Source organism: Leucopleurus acutus, assembly GCF_964270905.1.
Source record: "Leucopleurus acutus genome assembly, chromosome: 11".
Taxonomy (NCBI): domain Eukaryota; kingdom Metazoa; phylum Chordata; class Mammalia; order Artiodactyla; family Delphinidae; genus Leucopleurus; species Leucopleurus acutus.
Window position 1 is genome coordinate 69,912,066 of NC_139152.1, and position 27,539 is coordinate 69,939,604.

At 36.6% G+C, this 27,539-nt stretch overlaps 1 protein-coding gene across 1 annotated transcript; it reads left to right on the top strand.

Annotated features, from left to right (window-relative positions):
* Window positions 1–6,153: 6,153 nt before the first annotated feature.
* ALX1 (ALX homeobox 1) lies at window positions 6,154–27,295 on the top strand (the record flags this gene model as incomplete). The annotated part of the gene is made up of 4 exons (XM_082850266.1): window positions 6,154–6,379; window positions 9,176–9,480; window positions 12,493–12,621; window positions 26,975–27,295. 4 exons carry the CDS (start codon window positions 6,154–6,156, stop codon window positions 27,293–27,295), a joined length of 981 nt encoding a protein of 326 aa, XP_082706392.1.
* Window positions 27,296–27,539: the final 244 nt, after the last annotated feature.

Here is a 27,539-nt window from a genome sequence, read left to right on the forward strand (position 1 = left end):
TGTTGGGGACAGGCAGGACAGGTTGGAAAGGAGAAGTTGAGTGAATATTAATCTTGACCTTTCTCTAAAGTTCTTTAATGATTTTTCGAATGAAGGAGTTGGCGCCCTCCCCATCCCCCCACCCTTCTCCCCTCCCCGACTAATCCTTGATGTAATGACCGTGTTTGTGTTTTTCTTTCTGTTGAATTCACAGAGCACCGCGGCAAAGAGGTTTAACTAGATTACGAATGGTTTTCAGCTGCTTACGATGAGGTGCGTTCTAAGCGCAGCTCCTCGGCACCCAAACCCTGTTTTCTTGTCCAGAGGTAAAGGGTATTCGTGGGCGAGGGAGGGGCACAGTAGGTGGGGGTCTAACAGGAGGAGAATCTGCTCCTCTCGGTTTGGATCTGCCTTGATTATGTCTATTGGCCCTACCCTGATCGGGTTTGTTTAATGACCATGGACTTTATACTTACATTGTATATAATTCCAGTCCAAAGGAGAAACATCCGTCCTGTCGTTTTTGCTTCCATCTGTATTGAGATGTTAAGTCTTTCCCTGAGACGCGAAACATCAACTCGTAAAAGTGTTTGCACAGCATCTTTTTGAAAGTAAGTTCTGTCTTTAAGAGATAGCTAATAAATCAGCAGGAAAAATGTATCGAAAACATATTGGATAGAAGCTTAAACAATTCATATCTCAAATAAAATGGTGGAAGACATGTTATAGGTAAGCGATTAACAATATGCTAGTGAAATCTGGGTTTATGAATTGAATACAGTTTAGCTCAGTTATGCACTATACGAAAGTATATGTGTCATAAAAGAGATCTAACTTTAACTGTCTTTTTATTTTATTATATCTAGAACTTCCTGGAGCAATGACGACAGCCATAAAGAGAAATAAAGGTAATTATATTATTGCAGTTGAATTGTGATTTTTTAATATTTGTAATAAAATACATTTCTCTACTAAATGTAAACAGTGGCATGTTAGATAAGTCACAGTATTTGCAAGTGGGGAAAATAGTCATTTTAGACTTTCACATTTAAATTAGATCCTTCAGGAGAGCAGAAATTAAATCCATTTCTCTCTTTAAGAAAAGGGCAACTCTGTAAGAGACTATTACTGAAACAAGTTGAAATTCAAAAACAAGCGTAGGTCTTCGAAAAAGCATGTGAATTTCTAAAATACCAGTATACGTACTATGATTGAAATCACAGGTAAATTTAATCCATTATATTTGAGAGCTTTGTTAACAGCACACTTGAAAGACTGACAGGACTGATTAAAATTCAGGCCATTGTTTTTTAAATTAAAATACAGAAGCTTCAAAAATATGACAAAGTTATATATTAGTCTATAGGTGTGTTTTCTGGAGTAGATGATGGAACAGATATTTTGAAGGAAAGCTGAAATGTTTCTTTGTGTTTGTGTATATATATGTACATATATATTTTTTATTTTGATGAAAACCTCTTGAGCTGCTTCGATGCAGACTATATTTCTGTATCTGTTATGTCTGTAGAGCTGTGGGAAGGGTGAAGATGAAGCCAGGGAAGGAAAGCAGCAGCGGAGCACACACAAAACATGAGGCCACCTGGCTTCTTGCCATCCTACATGACATTCAATTATTTTAGTACTTTTTCAAGAGAGTTTTCTCTCCACCCAGCTTCCCCTCCCCTCTCCAGACTCCTGCTTTTCTACATTTGTCATAGTTCATCTAATTCAGCACGCATTTTTCCTAGCTTTACTTACTAGTATGCCTCAAACTCTTGCCAAAAAAAGAAAGGGCTAAGATGAAAATTCTTGCAATCCTATCTTGACATTCCCACTATTACTATATAAGTGTGACATTTCTTTCAAGAAGTTGAGAAAGGAACCAGAGTGGTGTACACATTGCTTCAACTGTTGCTTTGATGTATGTACTCAAAATATTTTTCATTTCCCAAAATATAGTCTCATGGGGGAGGGAGGCATCAAAAGCAACTTTCAGACCATGAGAATTTTTTTTAATGTAAAGTAAGTCAAACTGACAGCCAATCCCTTATCTGAACTTGACTTACCTGAAATTACCTTTGTATGTGGGGTGGGGGGGAGAGGAGAAGTCAGTCATTTCAGTGGGCTTTTAAACTAGTTTTAATTTAATTACTTTAATTCTAGGCTCTAAAGGGAACTAAATAAAGAAAACTTTAAACACATCCCAAATCACTGTGTTTGGCGAGCTGGCACCTAACAACAACAGCAGGAACAACCACAAACTGGTTGCAGGAATGTTAAATGTAACTTCAAATCAGAACATCAGAGTCACTTCACAAAACAGCCTTTCCGCTGTGTTAGCATCCCTGGTGCCAGAGAAATGAGAAAACAGTGTTGCAAAGAGGCTGAGACTTGAACCTGCAATAGGTCATGTTAACCCTCATCCTTTTGCTTCCTGGACTCTGCACATTCCTTCCTGACTCTGCCTCAATCCCATCAAGGAGATGTGAAGAAGCATCAGTAGCTGCACCCTGGGATCTGAAAGTGCCAGCATCCTAGAATGTCCTAAATTTTGTTAGGATTTAAAAGAAATTGATGGCTCCCCATCTCTGTCCCTCTCCTACCCCCACTCTCACCCCACTCCCACCACCTCCTGCAAGTGCTTTTTGCCAGGTAGATTTCTTCACTAACATGAAAGATGGGGAGCTGAATCCTGGATTTAGAACCCAGGTTCCAGGTATGGAAAGTGATGAAGAATTCTCTCGAAGGAGAAATAGAAAGGTGGAGGAAAGAAGGGAATGGTAGCCTGGGGGTGATGGACTGAGTGTGCTGAGATAAAATCCCAATTAGAACCTGGTTTAATAAACTGGGTCTCTCTGGCCAGCCATGGTTCCTCCAGGCACTGCACCCTGGGGCCCTAGCCATGCTGACCCTTTGGAACTGGGGAGGCTGGGATGAGGAATGTGGATTAGAAGCAGGTTTTTAAAGCCTGCTGAAGAGGAAAGAGCCATGTAGGCTCTGGATAGAGTAGCTGAAAGTATTTATCAAAGTGCTGTGGTCAATTTCCAAGAAGGTTATCCTCAAAGCACCAGGCAGAAAATGCCCAGGTAAATCTCAGAGAGGGCAAGACACCCTCCAATCCAATCAGCCTCCAGTTTCTTCTCCCTTCTTGTGCCTTCCAGAAATCATTTAATTATTGTTGTTTTAATTAGTATTATTTTAAATTTATTATTTAAGGCTCCAATGGTTAGAGCTGTGACATTACCATAAACTCCATCTCAACCTCTCAGAATCCATTTAATGCAGCTCTTGGCAACCAGAGACCCAGCTTCTTGCCAAAAACTGCAGATTAAGCATTCGTTATGGGAGTTTGCCATTAGCTGTTCCCTATGTTTTGGGCACATGTGGTTACATGTCCCCAAACATACAGGACTCTGTGTAATAGATTTGCATTTCCAAGAGGCTCCAGGGATATTAAATGGGGTTGGTGACACCTTGCACCCATCCCTCCAACCACTACCATCAGAAGTGGGGTTGAGGTGTGGGGTGGAAACGGGTTTACTAGGCAGCTGTGGACCCTGGCTCTTCTGTAGTTTCCTCTGCGAGCTGGACCTTTATTGGTTTACAAGTACTCTAGAGCTTGCATCATATGTCTTTCATTTAAGAGACACCGAATGTTTTTCAGGGAATTCAGGGCTCTTAAGACGCATATTTATAAACAAGCTGACAGAGCTCTACGAGGTAACTAAGTTCATAGCTAGGAGTTGTTTGTATATTTCCTCAAGTCAGCAAGGCGTTGTTCTTGCTGCTGTGAATTTTTGAAAAACCTATTAAACGACCATTTCTCTTATCCTCCCCGTGTCTATTAGAGAAAGGCAGGCTGTCAGAACATCTGAAGGTAAGGTACAGAAGGGGTTAGGAGAGAATCAAAAATTATCAACCCGGATAAGAGTGAGTGGATAACTCGACTTCCGACATTCCTGTAGGGATGGCCCAGGAACAGCTAGAAAGTGCTCAGGAAGCGCATAGCTTGCTCCTTCGCCTTAAGCATGGGTAGGATGTACCAGAGCAACCTCTCGCCAGCTTTTCCTTGGCCTTCCTCCCGCGTACTCCACCCCCGCAGCACCCCACACCCCCCATCCGAGGATGCCAAGCTTGGAGTTCGCGAGCCTTGGTGCAGTCTGGAATTCTCCCTGAGCCCAGTCCCTGAAAGCTTTCCGCCCCTTTTGAGATTTAACAGTTAGTGTTTGGTGCCGGCTGCACGGCTCCGGAGATAGTAACAATACAGCTAAAGTTGTATCATTCAGGAATGGTGTCAACTCGCGAGAACTTAAGTGCGCGCTCAAGGCCGTGCAGAGCGCGGCGCCACGTGAATCGAGCTTGTGCCCCTGCTCGGGAGAAGCGTCTTGGGAGAATGGAGGCTGCTGCTCCGGGGCGCCTGCTCGGGTCCCACCCGGCCGGATCTGGGTTTAGGACCGGCCCCGCTTCTTGGGCAGTGCTGAAGCGCTCCACAATTCTCTGTGCGCAGCGCTCCACAATTCTTCCCCGGCTGCGGCCCATGCTGGCCTCGAAGAGGGTCTCCCAGTGAGTCCTAGGACAGCCAACACCCCGAAGAAAGTGGAAATTCCCGAGCCCATCCGGAGGCTCGCCAGAATTGGGCTTGGCCTCGTCACCCCTGCGTCGGGGCTGCCCCGCGTGCCCAAGGCCGCGGGGTGACTGCCCGGCTGTCCTGGGGAGACGCGACGGGCGCTGCAAGGGCCTGTGCGAAAAAGGCCGTCGGGTAGAGGCCTCCCTTGGAGGGCGCAACCCGTAGTCCCCAACTTGTGGGAGTTTTCACCCTATTTGCCAGTTTAAGAGGCCTGTTGCTAATGGCGGCCTTTCCTTGCCCAAGGCGCTGAACGCTTTTCCCTCCGACGCGGCGGGCTCCTCCGAAACCAAAGGCAGTCCCGAAGCCTCACAGAGGGGCTTTCAACTCCGCAGTGCTGCCTGCCCTCAGGGAGCGGCCAGCTCCCCAGCCTCCCACCATCCCCTCGGGCTGGGACCGGGGTCCTGGCCCAGCTCCGCGCGCGCCCGTCGCTCCCCGAACGCGCTTTTCAAACTCGACCGCGACTATTTAAGAGTAAAATAATAATCTTTTGAAAACCACCCTGAAGGCCTTCCTCGTACTTAAACCCCTTTGTGTAACGAACTTCTCTCTGGCCTATACTAGGGGCCCTTAGGAGGTACTTTTCCTATCGGGGTTTCTTAAAATAATCTGGATCTAATGATAAAATCGTGGACCAAGGGGAGGGGTGGAAGAAGGGTGGGGAAATCAGGTTGGTATCGGTATAATGTTTTCAGTGCCTCTTGCTCGGCTTTCCTCTCCCATTGCCACCACATCCACACGCCACCGCATTCCAGAAAGAAAGAAAAGGCCACGAGTTCGTGAGCGCCGAGAGCCCCCGGACGCCGAGCTCCTCGGGATTGGAAGGAGAAGCGGCCCCTATACCACGGCCATCCCAGTTAATAGCTGCCAACGTACCCGGCTTCTTGGGCTTCGGATCAATGTGGATCTTCCACATAAACGATTTACGGATGAAGTAAAAGCCCTTTAGAGCAGTACTTCCTTTCAAGTTCGTAAGACGCCTCTAAATCTTTCTGGTAGTGAGTGGCCGGCGTGGGGGTGGGGTGGGGACCGGGTGCCGGGCGGGCGGCCCGGGAGGGCGCAGAGAGCGGGGAGTGGAGGTTTAACTGCTTTGCGATCTCACCGAGCTCTTCCGAAATGCCAGTCCACTGTCGCGACGGCAATGTTTCTGGGTGTCGTGGCCTCATCCCTGATGGCATTTGTCTGAAATGGAGCTGTCTGTCTAACCTAGGCCTGGACGCGCCCTTCCCGGGTAAGTGGGGGAAGATGGGGGTGGGGTGGGGGCGGAGGGGAGTCCGGGGTGGAGTTAGTCGCCTGCCTATTTTCATATTCATTAGAACTGGGAGGTTGCCCGAGGAGCCCAGCTGAGTTTCAAGATATAAAAGCAACTTCGGGTGCCCCCTTTCCAGCCGGGACGTCTTAAAGGGCTCGGAGCCGGGCAGCTCCCCGCGCCGCAGCGCCTGCTTCCCCTTCGCTCCTCTCTGGCCCTCCCTCCTCCCGCCCCCTCGCTCCCTCCCCCAGCGCGCTCCAGCCTCCGAGCTCCAGTAGCTCCGAGACAGCTTTCCAGGATTATGGAGTTTCTGAGCGAGAAGTTTGCCCTCAAGAGCCCACCGAGTAAAAACAGTAACTTTTACATGGGCGCAGGAGGCGCGTTGGAGCACGTTATGGAGACGCTGGACAATGAGTCCTTTTACAGCAAAGCGTCGGCGGGCAAATGCGTGCAGGCCTTCGGGCCCCTGCCCCGCGCCGAGCATCACGTGCGCCTGGAGAGGACCTCGCCCTGTCAGGACGGCAGCGGTGAGTCCACTGCTCCAGCCGGGGTCGCGGAAGCCCACCCGCAAATCCGGAGTGCGGGGAGTGGTCGGGGCAGGGAGTGAGGAAAGGAAGGAAGAAGGAAGGAAAAAAGGAAGGAAGGGAGGAAGGAAGGGAGGGAGGGAGGGAGGGAGGGGGAGCGAGAGAGCTGGAGGGCGGAGGAAGGCAGTGGAACGCTGCTTATTTTAGGAAGCGGAGTTTTGGTTGCTGCAGACCCAAGGAAGGAACCCGCACCCGGTTACTTCCGCGCGGTTCTCCTTTTGCTGTCCTCCACGGGTCCTGGAGTCCCTCTATCCAGGACCCCGCCGTAAACTGATAGGGCGCTAAATAGAGCGTAATTGAGTCAAGACAGCGCGCTTCCTCTGCGAGCCCGCCGAGCTGCCCAGGCAGGAGGAGCTGAAATCCATCACAGCTCGTTAGAGGACGTCACTACCGTCACGAATAAGAAAACTTAGGTGAAAAATGTTTTTTACTTTTCAAGACGCAACGATATTTTTCTTTGTGAAGTTAGAGGGTTACTAGATTAGCTTGTGGGGATCTGTGATTTCTACTTCTTTGGGTTTGCGATACAACAACATACATTTTTGTTAAACGCCAAATCACTTGAAATAGCTTCGGGCAAAGAATCTTCAATATAATCACTCACTCCCGAATTCTGCGTTGTCTATTTTTCTGACTCCACGTAGAAGTCACCTCAGAAGACTTTCGGAATGCTTCTGGATGAAATCTTTAACTTTGGATGGCCAAGTATCTCAAAGTCAAAATGTTATCAAAACAAACCATCTATCTTTTCTATCTTGTAACCCAATACAAACCTATTTTTTTTAGATCGCGACAGCTAAAGCAAGTTTACAATTCCAAGAGGACTTTTCCTTATCATTGTATATATTCAACAGTTAAGCTGTAAGGAGCGGGTTGTTTTAAAATAACAAACGAAATAAGTGTGAAATATTTACAGCAAGCCTGCCGCCCCCTATTCTAATGGTAGTTCAAAATCTGGCAAGGCACCGGCTCATAGAAGCTCCTTTTCTAAATACCTAGTACGCAATAAGCTTAAAAAACGACCTCGTATATTTTACTTATTTTGTTCAACGTTGCAAGTAACTTTTGACTTGCAAGGTTAAATAAAAAATAAAGGCGCAAACAATAGAGAAAATCAGTTAAATCTCAGTCATTTATTTAGGAAGACGCAAAAAAAATTTATTTTAATACACTGAAGTTTTGGCTTTCTGGCTGTATTTCACATTGTAATATTTTTATTTTGAAATTTATAGAGGTATACATAAAGTTATTTCTATGGACAGGATTTTTAAAAAATGGTTCTGAAATGTCCTCTGTTGACAGCTGGATACGACTCAATCATAATTTTTATTTAAATTGTCGGGATTCCAAAAATAAGAGAAATAGGTGATTTTTGATACTTTATCAAGTTTTTAAAGAACATCATACTATTAGGAGGGATTTTAATAGGAAAGTATTAAGTAAGATAAATGTAGGCAACAAGCAGTCCGCTAAATTTAGGAAGTCTTTCTCCTGAGATGCCCTTACCCTCACTCCTGCTTTCCCTCCCCCATCCCTAATTACCGCAGTTCCCCATTTAACTCTGCCGGCGGAGACAAAACCGTATTGTTTGCTAATGTCCAGGCTCTTCTTTCTGTTTAGTTTTACCTCACGTCTTTTTTTGCCTAAATACTCTTCCGTATTTAAGTTACCTAGGTACTAGAGTTCAATACATTTGTATGATGATTAAAGCAGTTGTAAAAATACATTATGAGAGAATTTTAAGATAGACAGAAACGAAAAAAGTATAACAATTCATTGGAAATCATTGTTGTGGCAGGGCTGACTTCAGAAAAATGCTTCCCGTGGCATTATGTGCCTCCATTACATTTGTGTGTGTATGTGGCATCATATAATATATTTTCGTTTTATATCATACTGCCAAGCATGCACTCAAATCTGGAGGAAATCACTAAAATTAAAGCACCCCTAAACAGAATGCCAGATGACATCCCTTGTAATCTTTTAATAGATGTTTTAATTTCCGTGCTTTACTAGAGGGAAGAGTAAAGCTTTCTGTCTTAAAACATGTTTCATGAGTTAAGCATAAATTTGACAAATTTAGAAAGAACTGCAAATGAGTTTTTAAGCTAAAGAAGTCTACCTAAATCTTATTATTTTCTGTAGGAAACACACACAGAAACTGATGGAAAATTCATTTTTTAACTTAGTAGGTCGCTTTTTGAAATAAAAAATGTAAATGCAGACATGATATACAGTTGAAATATTGGAAATACAGTAGGAAACAATACCATATCTTAAATCTATAGTCCATAGGTTTTGTGTGGAGGAGAAACATAACTTTTGAAAAGAGTTTGGATTTTGGTTTACGGATAGTATTTAAAATTGAAATATCCTTTTTGAGCCATGTAAGTAGCTTACTTTTGTCTGCTGAGAATAAATAAGACATATTAAATTTGGCTCACTTAGATTTTTTTGAACTAGAGCGTCTTTTAATTTGATTATAAATTATGTGCATAAACATTACATTAATCCTGGAAAATAGAACTGTGTGTTTTGACAAATTATATGAGTTCCATGTACACATTTTTAGATGATTCTAAACCTGCCCAAAGTGAATTGATAATGTGATGATCAAATTAATACTGGCACAATAAATCATAATGGACCGCTTGCCTGATGCTCTAAATTACTTGAACTTAAGTCCTTCATCCATGTTTTGCAATCCTGAGAACTGTTGTTTTCCCCCTTTGGGTACAGTGAACTATGGGATCACTAAAGTAGAAGGACAGCCTCTTCACACCGAACTAAATAGAGCTATGGACAACTGTAACAGTCTCCGGATGTCTCCCGTGAAAGGGATGCCAGAGAAGGGAGAACTGGATGAACTTGGGGATAAATGTGACAGCAACGTATCCAGCAGTAAGAAGCGGAGACACCGAACCACCTTTACCAGCTTGCAGCTGGAGGAGCTGGAAAAGGTCTTTCAGAAAACCCATTACCCGGATGTATACGTCAGAGAACAGCTTGCTCTGAGGACTGAGCTGACTGAGGCCAGGGTCCAGGTAGGAGCCAAATGAAGGCTTGGGTGTGTGTGTGTTTGGAAGGCGGAGTTGGAGGGGGGATAGTGTTTGATCCATAGTTGTGTTTTACTACAAAGGAAGAAACCGATTCTCCTACTGAAGATGTAGAACGGTGTAGTATGTAAATGTAGCATGTAAGTCTACTAAAGTTACTTTTTACTTGCAAAGGATTTGACAGCTCGCACACAAGTATAAAAGAAAAGAACACTTGAATTATTACATAGGCATAAAAACTAATGATTATTTTAAAAGAACAGAATATGAACAAATTTCTGATTTCAAAAAGTGATTTTTAAAGGACAAAAAACTAGTCATAGCTATCCAATCTAGTAATCCATCTATTTTATTTTTCTATTTTATCAGCCGTTGAAGTTCTTTTAGGGTTAGATACCCTATATTGGTAACTTATTTGTATAGTGGTCCATACGTCTATAATTTTACTGAGGTTGGGGTTATAATAAAACAAGGAAAAATGAAGCAGTCTCACAAACTCCCAGTTGTTATGTATACCATAAACTATTTTCACTATACATAATTAAAGAAAGATCATATAGTTCATCTACAATTTTCTAGCCCCAGGAATTGCCAGTACATGCCCTTCCATTATAATTTTTAAAATCTAGTTAATTTATATGATTTTTGCAGAAGCAATAGGAATAATACTCTTAAAGTAATTTTTAAATACATAAATTCAGTTAAATTATATCTATATGTTATATTCAAATTATAAAATTGGATGATTCAATATACTAAATTTCTTAATAATTTGAAAAAAATTTTAAAATACTGGGTAAAATTCTACCTCCTAAGTGTATTTTATTTTTACTAGCCTTGATATTCGAAACTATATTTTATTAGTTCCTAAGTAACAATAATTCAGGAGAATAACCTTTTTCTTTGTGTGTGTTTTTACTACTCCAAATAAAATAATTTGAATTTTGAAATTCCCATAAACCACTAGAATAGAGAAATAAATAAAAAATTTTTTCTGAGTGGAGTAATAGTATTCCTCCTGAAGATTGAGCCATTGTAAGGCCCTTATACATCAGTAAAGACAACATCTGGTGGTGCAGGAATACCAAGCAGCAGATTTTTGCTTTAGTTTGCAGAGACAAATGATTACTTTATCTTAGTTCAGGAAGTAAATGTATAGAAAGTCAATGCTAAGGAAGAATTTTAGAACTGTCAAGTGTTAACACAAACCCCCCACATGTGTGTTTTTTGGTCTTGTGTTCATATATGTAAATTAGTTATACTTGTAACCATAGAAAAATGTGTTTACACACACACAGTGATCAGCTGTGCACAAAGCATGTTTTCCCCTTATCATTTCAGCAAGTTCTGATTAATTTTTGTCTAAGAACATGCACAGAGAGCCAGCCTGAACCTAATTTACTCAGATGGTTCTCTTTTCTGCTTTTCACATCAGGGTGGTAATTGGCACCCATTTTAAGGAGACTGTCAAGGTCTTTTTCTCAGTAGAAAAGCCCTCATTACTAAATTCCCTCAGTATGCTCCTGCTGTGGAGAGAGCAAGAAAGTGTGTTCTGTTTTGCTTTGTTGTTGATGTTGTCTTAAGTCCTGAATATAGTGGATAATACACACTTCCCAGCAGTGTTCTAAGAAACCATCTGAACAGGTAGCTGTCTTTGCCTTCTTTTAATTGCTGAAAACTCTTCAAAGTGCCATCTTAAATTTGCAATACATGCTTACGCACCAAACTGAGTATTAATATGTCTCCATAAGTGTGAAGGTAAAGACATAAAAGATTAGAATTGAATATGAAAAAGAGTAAAAATTTCAAATAAAGTTTAATGAAAGGCTTTTTACAATTTGCATTTTTATACTTCATTTCCAGCTTCTTTCCTAAGTATTTTATATTCTGAATATAGTTCTGTAAAGACTAAAGAGCTTCCTGAAAGCTGCTTATGTAAATTATACATATTGAATATCAAATTATACATATTGAATATAATTTTCTGTATAGAGAGCTGTATTAAAGAGAGCTTTAATACCTTAAAATATTAAAATGATGATTCTGGAAAGCTACAAGTATGAATTAGTTAATATTTAACCGTCTGAGGAAGATAGGTGTTATAATGGATATTTCATCTATGCAATTAATTAGAGAGATTTGGAAGGCAGTTTAGTGACCCTGTAGAGGCCGTACTAACTCACAGGCTTTCTTGACAGTTGATTATATCTGCCCTGTTTCTTTTTTAATATACATTACCCGTAAGTCTTTTAAGTTGGATAAATGATTTTGAAGATTTTATGAGCATTTTCTATAAGAGAAAATAAGTAAGTGGTGTCATTTACATAATAAACAATTTGTATATTTTAAAACCATAGTTCAGCTTCAGATGATACCATTTTACCCAAAGTCTTTATCATAATCAATATAATATATAATCCTAATGGTTTTTGTTTCTAAATAATCATGATATTTCTGCTGATGCCATATGTTTTAGATATAATCTTTATGTTTACATTTTTCTAAGTTTTTCTAAGTCTGGGTACAACCCAGAAGAGCCAATTGTTTTGACAGACCCAGATATTAATTTGGTTATAGATTGGCTGGGTTAATGTTGTATACATAGCCCCAAACTAAAAAGTTATGAATGTCTTCCAGACTTGCAGCATTCTCTGAGAGAGGGATTATTATCTGTGATAATTTGAAGATACAAGGAATCCTCACGGTCATATAATCTAATTCTTTTTCATTTTCTGTAAATGCAAAAACAGAGGCTCAGATGTATTAAATAAATTTTTGAAAATGTCTTGTCTCTTTGTATTAAATTATATTGCCTCATGGACATGGCACTTGTCAGGGTAAAATAGAAAGTAAAATTTGTGGATCCTTTTCTAATATAAAAAAATTCCCTTTTTAGTAATTATGTTGACCTGGTTTACCTTTCTAATTTGAAGTCTTTGAACATCATATTTGCATTATCAACTATTCCTTGCCTAAAATTCTACTTTTTTAAAAAATTAGGTTTGGTTTCAAAATCGAAGGGCCAAGTGGAGAAAAAGAGAACGTTATGGCCAAATCCAGCAAGCTAAAAGCCACTTTGCTGCCACCTATGACATATCAGTTTTGCCAAGGACTGACAGCTATCCACAGGTATGGTAAACTGCACAGAACACTGAGAGGCATAGGTGTGGTTTGTATATTCTTAAAGGGGCTAGTGTAAGCTTTATTATATCTAATAGCCAAGAATGAAAATTTTAATCTCCAAAAGAATTTTTCCATGTTTGTTAGATTTTTATTTTGCTAAAATATTTATTTATTTATTTTAATTTATTCTTCTAGAGCCATTCATTTAAAAATATTTCAGGGTCTCTTCTTTGGTATACATTGAAACAACTTAAGTAGCATCATTCAGTAGTATGTCTTTTAATTTCTCTACTCACTCCCTTTGTTAACTTTTAAAATACCTAAAGCATTGCTTGGCATGCTATCTCTGTGGCTGTTGTTTTATGAACCATACCATAACCTGGTGTCACATGTGGCCTGTGACACCTTCAGTTTCACTGAAAACCATCTTTTTTTCAGTTTTAAGTTCCACTTAAAACTATGTTGTCTTTTCAGCTTTGAATTTGCTCATTGTTTCAAGGAAACATTTAGCCCTTTGTGACATAAAACATATATAGAATTAGTACTGGACATAATTTTTTGAATGTATCATGTTAAGAAAGACTTCTTTTATAATGGGAGCTCTCATCTCATTTCAAAGAATATTTAGAAATTCTTTTTCCTATACTTTTTCCTTTTAATTTAGAGAGGGTTTTTTTTCATACTTTGTAATTCACATAAATAAATTTTGTCTTTCTAATTGGGTATTACTTTTTCCTAATACTGAATTATAATATTCAAAGTTGTATTTGATACATGATAAAGGACATGTGTATTATAAGGAACTTTTAAACCATCTGTTATTTCGTTCCTGATTGTTTAATGATATGCGTTGTAACAGACTACTTTGAAAACAAATATGCAACATATATGCTGGTAGAATACCTTGATAGTCCAGTAAACAAATCATCTCAGCCCCAAACTTAAGGGTATTCGTTTTCTTTAACTGTAAATTCATACCCTGTGAGCATGAATTCAGTCCTTTAATTTCATGCTATCTTTTTGTTCTTGTGCCTTTCATGATTTTTTAAAACCCTATTTTGAGAACTTCATTCCTCCAGATAAATCCACCAAATTTATTAATGTAATATTATATGCAAACAAGAGCCTTAGAGATCACCTAGTTCAATTCCTTCATTTTAGAAGTCAGGAAACCAGACCCAGATGAGGTAAAAAAAAAATTGGTCTGTGATCACACAAATGGTTCCTTAGTCTATAAAAGACTGTTACAGCTAAGCCTTGCCACTGCAGTTTGCCAGAAGACCAACATTATGGGTACCTTTTGAATAAATGCCCATACCTACCTTAAGAAGAATCTTGTTTCTTTCACTTTAAAAATTTTATCTTAAAGTAGCTCCTGTATATTTTCTCCTATTTTAAAAGCATGTATATACTCCTGGTTACTTAACATCACAGGGCTAATGAAATTTTATTCACCAAATATTGTGAGTGTCCTAGTTGAGTTCTAAACAAAGTGCTGTGAGGATGTTTGTCCTCTAGGCTGTAAATGCCGTGAGATCAGGCACTGCTATTTTCCTAGCTGTTAACACGACTATAGCCCTTACTGTCAGGCACTGTTCTAACTAGGGTCCATATATTAACTCATTTAATCCTTACCACAACCTTATGTAGTAGGTGTTGTTGATTATTCCCATTTTTCTTATGAGGAAACTGAGGCACAGAGAGGTGAGGTATTTACTCACCTTCATTAGTGGTAGTGAACCCAGATTTGAGCAGAGCCAGTCTAGCTCTCAAGGGCAAGATCCTAACTCCCACAATAGACTGTCTCTCCCAGGGAATATGTTTGAATGATGAATGATTAACTAATACCAAAGGAGCTTAAGTTGCATTATTCAAATTGCAGTTTAGTTCAGGGGAGCAGAGAATGTTCTCACAACCAGTGAAATAACAATTAAAAAAGTAACGGAGATGGCATATACTGCGTATAATTTTGAACTACTTGACTGTTGGTGACTTTAGAAATAATAAAGTCACAAATTATGAACTCTTTTCAAATGGACTTTAAACAGTCTTACTGATATGTCCCACAACACTTGACTGTGATGTGTCTTTTTTTCACCTTATCATTTCAATATTCATTCCTTTCCTTGTTACCATTTCTATTTGCCACTTTTCTGCTCCTTGCTTTTGGTTGCCTTATCTCTAACCCCCCTTTCTTCTTTAGTATATCATAAAACATGTAGAATAGTGCCTGGACCAATTAAGCTCTATACAAAAGCTTAATATAACAATATAACTAGTCACCCTTTTTTCCTAAAATTATCTTGCTACTATGTTATTGTGCCTCATAGCTTGTGACATTAACGATTAGCAGAATGAGGTCACCTAGTAGCTCAGGCAGGAAAGGAAATGGTAAAATCAAATTATACATTTGATAGTCTTTTTCACTCCAACAAAGGATAAATTAAAAAAAAAACTCCCCTCACAGATAACAGAATTTGCACTGATTCTTCGTGTGGCTTCTCCATAACTTATATACATTGGTTACACCACCTCCTAATTTAAGTATGGGAATGCAGAGATCATATGTTGAAGTTATTTTGACAGTGCAATTCATTAACAATGATAAAAATCAGTACTGATGAATCCACACTACTTTTCTGTATTGGTAAGTCATTTAATGTTTGGTTACCAAAAATTCTGAAATCAAGCATCTCCCACTCCCCACTGTAGGTATTGGATAAAGTCAGGGGAAAATTCCATTTTAACTTAAAAATATATGGTTGACATTTTTTAGTTTGTTTGAAAAAAAATAATTATGCAAAAATCATGTCTCTCAAGACTCAGCCTAAGGAAATTTTTTTTTTATTATGTGGCTTAAAAATAGAAGTTTATAATGGGAAAAATAGGAACTGAAATAGAGCCTAACCAACTCAATGCAGTAAGACACTGAATTTGGTTACTGTTACTAATTACAGAAAAAAAATTATTAATTACAAAATGTTGGAACTAGAAAATGTTGGCGGCAGGACAGAAATAAAGAATTAGCAATTTGGCAGGGAAACAAAAGCATACACAGAAATACATCAAAACCAGAAATGGTTTACAAAATGATCTCCTTAAGCCTGCTCATAAAAATAAGCCTGTGTATCATAATCTTACCTAGCATAAAGGTATATGTATATAACATATAATGTTTATTTGTGAATAGTAATTAATATTTTCTAAAATGTTCTAAATACTTTGTTTCCACTGGTCCTCATTACACTATAGTAACAACAGCTGTAACAGTAAAAATAGTAACTACCAGTTGAGGGCTTATTTTAAGCCAGGCTTCCTTCTTATAGCCATTAACTCATTGAATTTGAGCCCAAGTTTCTTGAGTTTAGGAGTCCCAGGCTTTTTATGCAACATTATGTTGGAGTCTCCCTAATCCAACACGGTGTTGAAATAGTTCAATTTTGACCCTAAAGCATCGCATTACTTTGGTAAGGAAAAATGCTTTCATTTTTTAAATTTGTAAAATAATAATATAAAACATTTTAAAAATGTAGATACTTCTTAGACTGTTTAAGATATTCTTTTTCTTAAACTTACTCATCATATGTGATAGCAAACAAACAAATAAGAAAGTGAGTGCTGTGATGTCAGTAGTAATGTACTCTAAAGGTAGTATATTTTGATGTAGTGAAAAGCTGTTAGTTTTTAAAGCTCTATTTTGGGTCACAATATCAGTTGCCATTTGTCAACACTGTATAGCTAAATTAAATTACTTGATATTCTCCAACACATGATATTTTAGAAAAGAGTCTCCTTGCTTGTGCTAAGTCTGTTTCCCTCATCCTGAATTCCCTTCCCTTCACCTAAACCATATTTCTTCCATGAAGCCTCCTCTCAATTTTCCCTCAATCAGCGCATCACTTTCTCATTGACATTGTGGTGGATTGTGTAAAATGTCTCCCACATATTTAGAATGTAAAGTATCTAAAAGATGATTCAGTTCTTATTCACATTTGTATCACCACAGTATTAAGCAAATTATGTATACACTGAATAGATGTGAAAAAAAGTACTGGTTCACTTCACTATTCAGGAGTACATTATAAAACAAAAACTAGTCTATTTTTAATAAAACAGATGGTTTCTGAATCTCTGATATTAACCAGCTCTGTGGTCTTAAGCAATTAACTTTTCCTCTTTGAAAAGAATAGACTAGAAAGATTTTGTAGACCCCTTGCAGCTTAATTTGTTTTTCTTGCAGAGTTGTTTGCATTTTATCAAACAAATGTATGCCAGGTATTGTTTTAGGCACAGAGGTTATACAAATGATCCAGACAAAATCTCCTGCTTTGTGGACAGATTACAAACTAGATATTACAAATTCTGCAAACACTTCTTGATGCAAACTAGACCCAGAAAACCAAACCAATTAGAGACCTACATAATTTTGTCCTTGAGTTTAAGAAGCAAGCACATATCTATCAACATTAGATTCTAACTTGTTTCTAATTTATCAAAACCAAAGCTTTTTTTTTTTTTTTTTTTTTTCCGGTACACGGGGCTCTCACTGTTGTGGCCTCTCCCATTGCGGAGCACAGGCTCTGGACGCGCAGGCTCAGCGGCCATGGCTCACGGGCCCAGCCGCTCCGCGGCATGTGGGATCTTCCCGGACCGGGGCACAAACCCATGTCCCCTGCATCGGCAGGCGGACTTTCAACCACTGCGCCACCAGGGAAGCCCCAAACCGAAGCATTTTTAAAATAATTAATTTTAGTGAATAAAATATTTTCTGTTAAGTTATAAACATTTTCTAGGAGATTATAGCAGCCTTCATTCTTAAAGAAGAGCTAATTTCATGCCATTAGGTTTAGTTTGGATTAAAAGTACACTAACTTTATCATTTACTAGCTGAGTAACTTTGGGTAAGTCTCCGGACTTCCTTAATCTTCAGAGTCTTTATTTGTAAGATTGAGGTATTGTTGGTGCTAGAATTGGTGGTCTTAGTAGTGTAGATGATGATGATGATGATGGTGATGATGATGATGATGATACTTTTTCTGTTATGGAGAGGATTAGAGTGATTTCTAAACAGTCTTTGCAGCTAAATCCTGAGATTTGGGATGGGTCATGGATTCATGTATGACTGTAGGCTGCACAATTAGGGAGTTGTGGATTCAAATCCTGGCTCTGCCACTTAATAGATTTTTAGACCTTTGGCAAATAAATTAACCTCTAGGAACGTTTCTCTTCATTTATAAAATGGTGATACAAGTTCATATGTTATTCGTGAGGATTAAACAAAATAGTTTATGCAGAGTTCTTAGGATATTGCCTAGTACATAATGAGTGCTCAATAGTCATGGTTCTATGATAGCCATTAATCATTATTAATTTTTTTCTGCAGTAGAGAGGTAGCTAAGTGGTTTGAATTTTCCCTTATGTTGTAGCATTTAAGCTCATCCAATCTGTGAGTATATTTACTATTTGGGGATCTAGAGAAAGATCAAATTCAGTTAAATACACTTTCTTCTTTAAATTAGGATGAACAAATATGGTAGCTTTGGAAAATTTGAGTATATTCTTAATCCACCAAAATTATTTTCTCATGAAGAAAATATTTTCATCAAAAATTTTGAAAAAAGCGTTGAAGATTTTCCCACCAAAATTTTCAATGAGCTTTTACTTAGTATATATTGAGAATCATAATTAAATCTATATATTCCAAATGCACTAAAAGACCCATGCAGTATTTTTGCTTTCAGTTGTTTAATTGATGACTTTATAAATATATGCCACTTGGAGTTTGAACATACCAAGAGTTGGATTCAAGTTATAGATAATTTGTAGTAACTGGAGTAATTTAAAAAAACAGATGAAAGCTGTATAATATTTCTAGTTTAACAAATCTACTTCAAACATTGTTATTATACAATAAAAGGAAATGTTAAAGTTTCTGTAAAATAGTGATTTGAAGATATTGTGCACCCTACTTTCTTCTCTCACAAGTATCTGTCCTAATCTTAATGTTTACCTTTGCTTAATCTAAATAAGGAATATGAAACTTGTTTTCTTTTACCACCGTAGTTTAGTGATTTAAAGGTATCTGGAGCAGGTTTGTTTTTTGTTTTTTTTCTGGAGCAGTTTTTACCTTTAGAAAAAGTATCACATTTTTATCACTATTATTTCTATTTTTCCCAGATATTTGAAGTAAACAAAGATCCCAAGGTCTTTAAAAAATGTTAATAATATAGCTATACTTGGTGCATTGTGTAATGAACAGTCTCATAGCTGTCAAACAACTAATAAGATGGTCATATATTGTGATACAATAAAACTTCCCTCATGATGAATGGAGGGACAAAAATGTTAACAGCATCAGGTCAGCAGGTCATAGTGGTATTGTACAATTTCTCACTGATTATAAGCGCAAATATTTAATATTATAGAAGGACATAATTTATTCAAATTAATATAATTTTTACAATGGATAAAGTTGCTAATTTAATTAAATATATGCATATATATTTTATATAAACACATATAAAGACTATTTCACATACATGTGTATGTTAAAACTAAGTTACGTGTAGTAGGAGGTAGATTTTGTTAGTATCAGGTAAAGGTGCAGCTAGACACAGACAGTGAATAATTCTTTTATTTTGTTGAAAGTACAGGTTCTTTAAAGAGGTAAAGAATATCCTCCAAAAAAAGTAAAGTGCATTCATGTTGTTGACTATGAAAGATTTATTTTTTTTAATGTAATATTCAAATTTAATGTGATTTAAAGACTTTACATAGTCGTAATAACTTAGCTGTTTGTTTTTGTTGTTTTTTTTTTTTGCTTTTAATAAGTGACCACTGTTAAACCATTGTATTTAACTGAATTGTTCATACATATTTTATATTTTAAGAGGAAAGAATAAATCAATAAATTGAGTAGGTTACCAAAATAAGTAATAAATATGAAAATAAATTATTGAGAAGTGCCAATGTTGCTCGTACATATAAAAACTACCTTATAGGAGAATAGAGAAGAACCAGGGGGAAATTAAGCATCAAAGTCTGAGAAGTCTATGAGAACAGACTTGTGGATTAAAACCTACAGTTCAAACCATTATTGTTAGTGTGAACCTCAGGATATACTTTAATCCAGAATTTTATGTGTGCCATATTTATTAGGCCACCTGTGTCTGTGGGTTTTCTTTTTTCTTTTAAATTATGGAGCGTTAAATAGAAAAAAATTTTTGTGCAAATGCACAGTTGAATTAAAAATCACAAAAATAAAATTCAAATTATAGTTAACACAAATACAAGACGAATATAATTGATAACTTTACTCGGGATTTTAAGAATAAATTCAAATCTCGTACATGACACCATGTGGGACTCTCTAAGATTAAAAATATACTGTGTAAATACTTCAAGTGTTTGCATATTTGATTTACATTTTAAGTTAATAATTCACAAAGAAAACTTAATTTATATTATAATTTTTGTTTCTTACAATTGTAAATTTTTAATAGATGAATTGTCATTAAAAATGAATCAGCAATAGTTACCATGCATGTATTAAAATACATGAAAAATAAGGTGACAAATAGTTGGAAAATACTTCATATGATAATTGTTGCTAGATAATTATTTAAAAAATAGCAAATGCTAGGTGCTTTGATTTTATTCTCTCCTTAAGTGAGTTGATTTGGAAAGTTTCATTTTAAGGCATGTAGGGTGAGATTTTCTGTGAATCTTTTTTTAAAAATGATCACAATTAATACAAAATTTGAGAACACATTCAACACTAAAGGAAACGAGAGATGTTCTTAATGCTTCCTCTGTCTTTGACTTGGAGCATATTTCAAATATTATTCGAATAATACAAAATTTAAATACCTTTATATGGTATCATTCTTAAAATTTTCAGACATTAACATTTCTCATGAGACTTAGTGCTTTTAATTTTTGCACTAATGAGATATATACTTTTATTTTTTCTATATAGCAGTTTTCTTCTCAGTTCATTAATCTCATATGACTATTATATCTAATAGTGATTTTTTTTTAACAGAAAAGGCATTCTTTCTTGTTTCAAATCCCTGTATACACTTCTAAGGTGAAATTTTATTTAAGAACTCAAAGTAGCAATGAATACTTAACATGTGGTCCTTTTCTGATGAATAAATAATTTCTAATCCCTTCAACTTAATAGTACCATGTGCTGAAAACATATATTTTTGGAATTTTTGAAATGGAAATTGATTCCCCCCAAATCTTAGTATTTGTATATTATCTTAAATTTTTTTCATTACAATTCCACTAATAAGAGGGCACTGATGAAAACATACCCTCATTTCTATCTCAGGTAGTACCTAAACTTGCTCAGATTGATCTTTTCACTGCGTAATTAATTCAAGTTGGGATTTTTTTTTTTTCCAGATGCACAAAGTCTCAGTGTGTGTTATTCACTGGTAGGAAATTCACTATTTAGAAAAACACTTATACCCCTTCTCCCTGCCAGCAGCTTACTGATGTAGTTACTAGAAAAGTTAATGGGACCCTAAGTTTAGACAACAGCTAAAAATATCTGCAAGTTACTAAGCATATGATTCTTTTAATATTTTATCCCTCTAAATTTTAAAGGAACGGATATGCTAATAAAGAATGTAATGGTCTCTTAAAAAATTGAACTGCTTTTGTAAACAGTGATGTTTTCATTTTTAAAAGAGACCATATAAGAAATCAGGTAAATTAAATTATATAGTGATAATGTGGTAATAAATCTATATAGTAAGTATTGAATAATATTCAGAGTAGTCAATAAATGTAAACATTCTGTCAAACAGGAAAAACCAAAGTCAACTTTCAGATTTTAATGCAAAGAAGCTATTGCTATAACATCATCACAAATACCTCTTTGTGAATCCCTGATCTCTGTCTTTTTATAGCAACCTTTTAACTCCCTCAGGGAAGTGTTGGGGCTGTGATGTGAGGGTAGTGTGAGGATAGGATAATATGTGTATCGTGATGTGTGTGTGTGTCTATGTATGTGTGTACATGTAGATGTTGGCGGCTGGTAGAAGCAGTGTATATGTAGAGGAGTAAGGTTAAATAAACTTGTTTTAGTAGAAAAATAGTTGGTTTTAGAGATGCTCTAAAATTAAGGAACAGTTATTACTCATATATTCTCACATTTTTCAGTATTTCTATTAAATCCAGATTAAATTCCATTGGCTAGTGTCTCAATAAATACCACTAACAGTAGGATATAGAGTATATAAATCAGGAAACTATTTGCTTTTTTTTACACATCATGCTACTTTACAACTAAGGGAAAGACTAATAAACTTACATTAAAAGGTTTTTGAAAAGTATGAAAAATTCCCCACTACAGTAAAATCAGCAAATATATTCAAAATATACACCAAATTTAGCATACTAAAATTTTCTTTACAGTTTTGGTTATATAAAGAATATGTCTGTATCAAGTTTCCATGATGAAGGTAAATGAGATAATTTCCTATCCATGATTTACCCTATTCAGTTCATGACATATATAGATCCACAGTGAAGAACTCTTAATATATATGTGTATACTTATACATCACCCCTCTCCTTCCTAGCCATTGCTTTTAATTCCTTGAAAGGAAAGTGAATGTTAAATGAATTTGATTTGTTTGGAAAGAGACGAAAAAATCAACTTTCCTCCAAAATTCAAAGTTATGGAATAATTAAGTTTTTACGTGATTAGAAAAACATTAAGGGGCAAACGTTCAAAGTGGAGAGTTCTAAGTCAGCTGAACTTCCATTCATGCTAATGGGAGGTAGTTGGCTAAGTTCCCTGGACAGTGCTTTGAACATACCATCAGAACTTTAAAAAATGCTGTGAACCGCATTAAAACATTGAATATTTTTAGATTATCCACTCCTTTTAAACACAAAGAAGAAAAAATGGAAAGGCAAGCAGTCTTTTTTTCTCATTTTTCTTTTCTTTTTTTTTTTAAGCACACGTGAAAAAAGGATGTGGACATGATTCAGTAATGCTGTTCCTGGTTGTAAAGCCCTTGAATATTATACAGTTAGAAGCCTACAAAAAAATTATTTGGTGTCAGTGAACTAGTCTAAAACTAGTCTAAAAAAAAAGAAAAGTAGTGATCTTATTTAGAAAAAAGTGCATTCTTTCATTCCAAAATTTAACAGCAAATACAGTATTTTTAATAAGTCAGAGAGTAAGATTTTTGTATGACTTCTCTGTTGACAAATATATACGCAGTTTTAGACAATATGTGTCGATTCTAGCGCATCATTTTAAAATGATCACTTACAAGAATAGGATTGGTGGAGGGATGGAGGAGGCATAGAATGAGCCCACTTGGACAGCAGTAGATTTATTAAACCACAAGCTCAAACGACTTTGTTGTTCAATCAAATATCGCCTTCAAATATTAACAGAAGTAGATGATCTAGAACAAAGATGATACCTGCTGGGTTATCCCTACGGTGATCAGACGACATCTAGATTATATTCTGTTGTCAGTGCTGGATGTTAATAAGGGTGAAGGGTGTTGACAACCTCTAGCATATCCAGAGGAACGTGACTGGAGTGATACAGTCTGGAAATCGTGTCATATGAGGAATCCTTAGAGGAAAGAGACTTGTGATTGTATAATAGTCACCTGATGATATTTGAAGGTTTTCCCATGTAAGAAGGATGCTACTTATTCTGTATCATTTTAAGGGACAGACATAGAAGAGATAGAGAAAGATAACAGTCACTTTTTTACAGAGCTCTCCAAAAGGGAATGGAATGTTTTTTAAACAGGGTGAGCTTCTTATCACAGGAATCGAACATAATTGAAAATGTACAAGGTTTTTTTGCATTTGGAAAGAAGCTGGACTTCAATAGCGTTTCCTGATCCTAGGTGATTTTAGGAATTGCTTGTGTGTATTACTATTACCATTATTTTAGTACAAATCCCCTCGGCCACACCCCCTGCTTAATGAATCAGAATCTCCAGGAAGATGCATCTGTGGTGGATAGTAAGTGTTTAACAGAAAAAAAAAACCCAAAAAACTGCCTAGGGAAATATAGTCAACAGGGTCCAGCTTTGTAATTTTCATGATTTCTGTTAAGATTGTGTAGTATGGTGATTCTAGCATTCAAATCATGAAAAAAAAATTAGATATATTAGCATAAATTGTCCATAAAGCTTTGATTACATCTGCAAGATGGATCAGTCCAAATTTCATATTCTTAGAGATTTTTCCATTATTTAATAAATGTATATAAAGGGTTTTTCATATGCTGTGTTAGGCCTGGGGATGAGAAAACAGTTGTGAGCGATCATTGGGAATTTTGCTTTCAGAAAGTGGAGTCTATGAACAACCAAAAACTTAGGGTTATTAATAAGTAAATAACAATTTCAACTCGTAAGACTAGTTTTTATGTCATTGTAGCATTTATAAGATTTCTTGGGTTCAGATTTGACCTCTACCATTGCAGTTATGCCATCTTGGGTGAGATTCTTAAACTCTTTGTTCTATAGTTGTACCTTTTACGAAATGGGGATAGTAAAAGCACATACCTTTTCCGATGTCAGAACGATTAGAAGTCTTCATCATGCTTTTAACATAATGCTTGACACATGGTAATTAATTGATAACTGTTAGCTATCATGAGCGTGATCTTGATCGTCATCATCAGATGTTTTAAACATCCAGAGGGAATGCTTCAGAGGAAGCAAAACCTCAGTTCACTGGGGATATTATTTTTTATGATTTGCATCTAACTTTAATATAGAAACCAACTAGGTCCCCAAAGTCTAATGAAAACATGCCAGAAATTTGAAAATCAAAGAAAGGCTGGGAAGAGAGGGATGATAGAGATCATGGAAACAGGGCAGAGCAGTAAAAGCATGTGACAGCATCACTACCCATGAGAATATTTGGGTATCCCCTCAAGTCCAACTAAAGTATTGCTGTTTGTAAATTGCTTTATTAATCTGTTCTGTTCAGAAGACATTTCTATATGTTGTATTTCATGAAAAGTAACTCACTTAACTTGCTTGATCATGTTCAGGTAAGAAGTTTTGATCAAAATAACAATATTTGCTCATGTCGTGGAAAGTGGAGAATTTCTTTTCATTTTATACATAGATTACTGTTAATCCTTTCAGGGGAAAAATATTTTAAATTTAAATTCATAGATTTCCTTCCTTGCTTTTACTCTCCTTATTTTTTCTTTTTGACTGAGTTGTTAAATATATTTCTATGCATTTGGAATACAAGTAGATGATTTTAATAATAAATTCTAGCAACACTGTGTATAAGTTGAGGGATCCTTTAACAAACATAAAATGTAAATAATCTTTCTCCACCACTATCTTGCCTTGCATTTATTTTTTCAAAAGTAAGCAAGCAAGTTCACTTTCATTTCCTGAAAGCCCTTTTGTCAGACATATGACTGTGGTTTTTGCAGTGTAGCACAATGTTTGATTGAATGTCAGAGGAAAATCACCCAGATCAAGTTAGAAGAGCTAGTTTGACAGACTAATGACATTAACAGCCCCTCCTGTTGGTTTGAGATACATAACTCAGCAGTCACCGGCACCAATCATCATACTTTGGCTAAAGTGGGCTACATATACTAGAATGAGCCAAAATTAAAACAGCATAGCCCATGACGATTTAAGGATTGATGATGTATGCAAATCGTGATGGACAGCTGGCTAGATAGCTAGATAGATGTCTATAGGTATCTCTCACAGATTTGACATATTTATAGCAGCTTAGAAAATATTTATATAAAGAACTATTAAACAATACTAAAATGAGCATCTTGCCAACCGCTGAAGCACCACCTAAGGGATAATATTTGTTGTTCAGTTTAGAACTGGTTGTGATCCTTTCTAAGTGACAGAGTAACATCTCTACAGTGTAATCTAGAAGTTTCATCAACATATTTTTGGCTATTAATTGAAAATAAGTTGTCTTAAAAAATATGGCTTCAGCTTGGGTGTTGTAAGACTATAGCAGAGGCTATATGTAGCAGACTGAAATTTCTATGTAAAAATAAATATGAGAAAACAGTTCTTGTATATGTGTGGAAATAATTGATGATTCCATTCTAATTACGATTTTAAAAGAGAAAAGAAAGTCAGATGGGATAAACATATATATTGTTGTTGTGTTCTAGTCTAAATCTATTGTAATAATACTGTATAAGGCATAATTTTTAAATTTCGTTTTCTAAGGCTGCATCTCTCTGCCATGCTATACCAAGCAACATTTTCCTTTTTTCCCAGCTCCTGCCGTTTATCAGGATTTTCTCTGTGCTTCTCAGTCATGCATGTGATCACTTTTGTTTTGCCCTTCTTTAAATAGCTAGTTTAATATACCTCCTATTTAAAATTCATAGTATACAAATTCTACTTAATGTTTCTTTTACATGCTAGTAACTTTAGAGAAATTTGTATTTGCTGATAATATTGCACTGAAATGTTTCCTGTAGAGATTTAATGAGATGAGATGTGAATTTCTTGGGCACAAATGATAACCCAGTTTTCAATCTTATATAAGATGTTATCTAGTACTTTATTTATATTCATATGATATTTTTGCTAATACTTGCATATTTTTCTCAAATGTGCTTTCATTATTGGGTAATAGTCAAGTTTTAGAATTCTCAATCTGTTCTGCATGTCATACTTCTGCTGCAACCTCACTATATCATATATAAATCATAGAATAAATGTTTAAAATATGTGTATAATTGTCCTTTTCACAGAGCTATGTATTCAAGACTATAGGATATGAAAAACAATGAAACAGTGAACATTTTCCAAAATGAGTTTGATCAAAAATATCTCTGAAGAACAAACAGCCTCGTATCAGCATTGGTTTCCAGCACAAACTACCACATCAAGAGTCCAGATGTGGAATTTAAAAAAACAAACGCAATTGTGTAATTTTGTTTAGAAAGATGAAAACTATATTTAAACTTAAAACCATATTCTTAACCACTTTTCTAAGCACATGAATTGGTCAGGAATCATGACTAAATCTTCCAGATTTCATTTTAAAAATCATGACTATAAAAAGAATACTCGAGATTGACATGTTTTGAGAGTATTTTATGTGGTCAAATATGTGGGTTTTGGTGATCCATTCCAGTATAACAAACTAGAAGAATCTTTCAAATAACTATTTTTCAGTAATTGCTTGATGTACTCAGAATGAAATTACAGACCACCCAACAGGAGCAAACAACTGAACAACTAACAAAAAAATGAACAACTAACAAAACTTCGTAAATACAGTTTCACAAAAGTAAGCGAACAAAAGTGAGAACGTGTAAATGTAATATTTGTTGTTTTATATATTCCAGATTCAGAACAATCTGTGGGCAGGAAATGCAAGTGGTGGTTCTGTGGTCACTTCATGCATGTTGCCACGTGACACTTCCTCCTGTATGACACCTTACTCTCACTCGCCTCGGACAGATTCCAGTTACACAGGGTTTTCAAACCACCAGAACCAGTTCAGCCATGTGCCCCTCAACAATTTTTTCACTGACTCTCTTCTTACCGGGGCTACCAATGGACATGCATTTGAAACAAAGCCAGAGTTTGAAAGGAGGTCCTCCAGTATCGCAGTTCTTCGAATGAAAGCCAAGGAGCACACTGCCAATATTTCATGGGCCATGTAACATACAGTACTCTTTTCTTTTTCTCTTAATGGCAAAGTAAAACATTCTTATTTCTCATATTTAAAGGATACCACAATAAGCTGCTGTGTGTGGAATTGCTAAAGGTCAAGATATACAGTGAGACCAGCTTAAATGAATAGTTGTTATTATTTAACATTAAAATCTAAGAATGAACCTCTGAAAAGACTAAATAGGTTTACCATGCACCCGTCTCCACAAACTCTGTTTTAGTAGTAAGATTTTT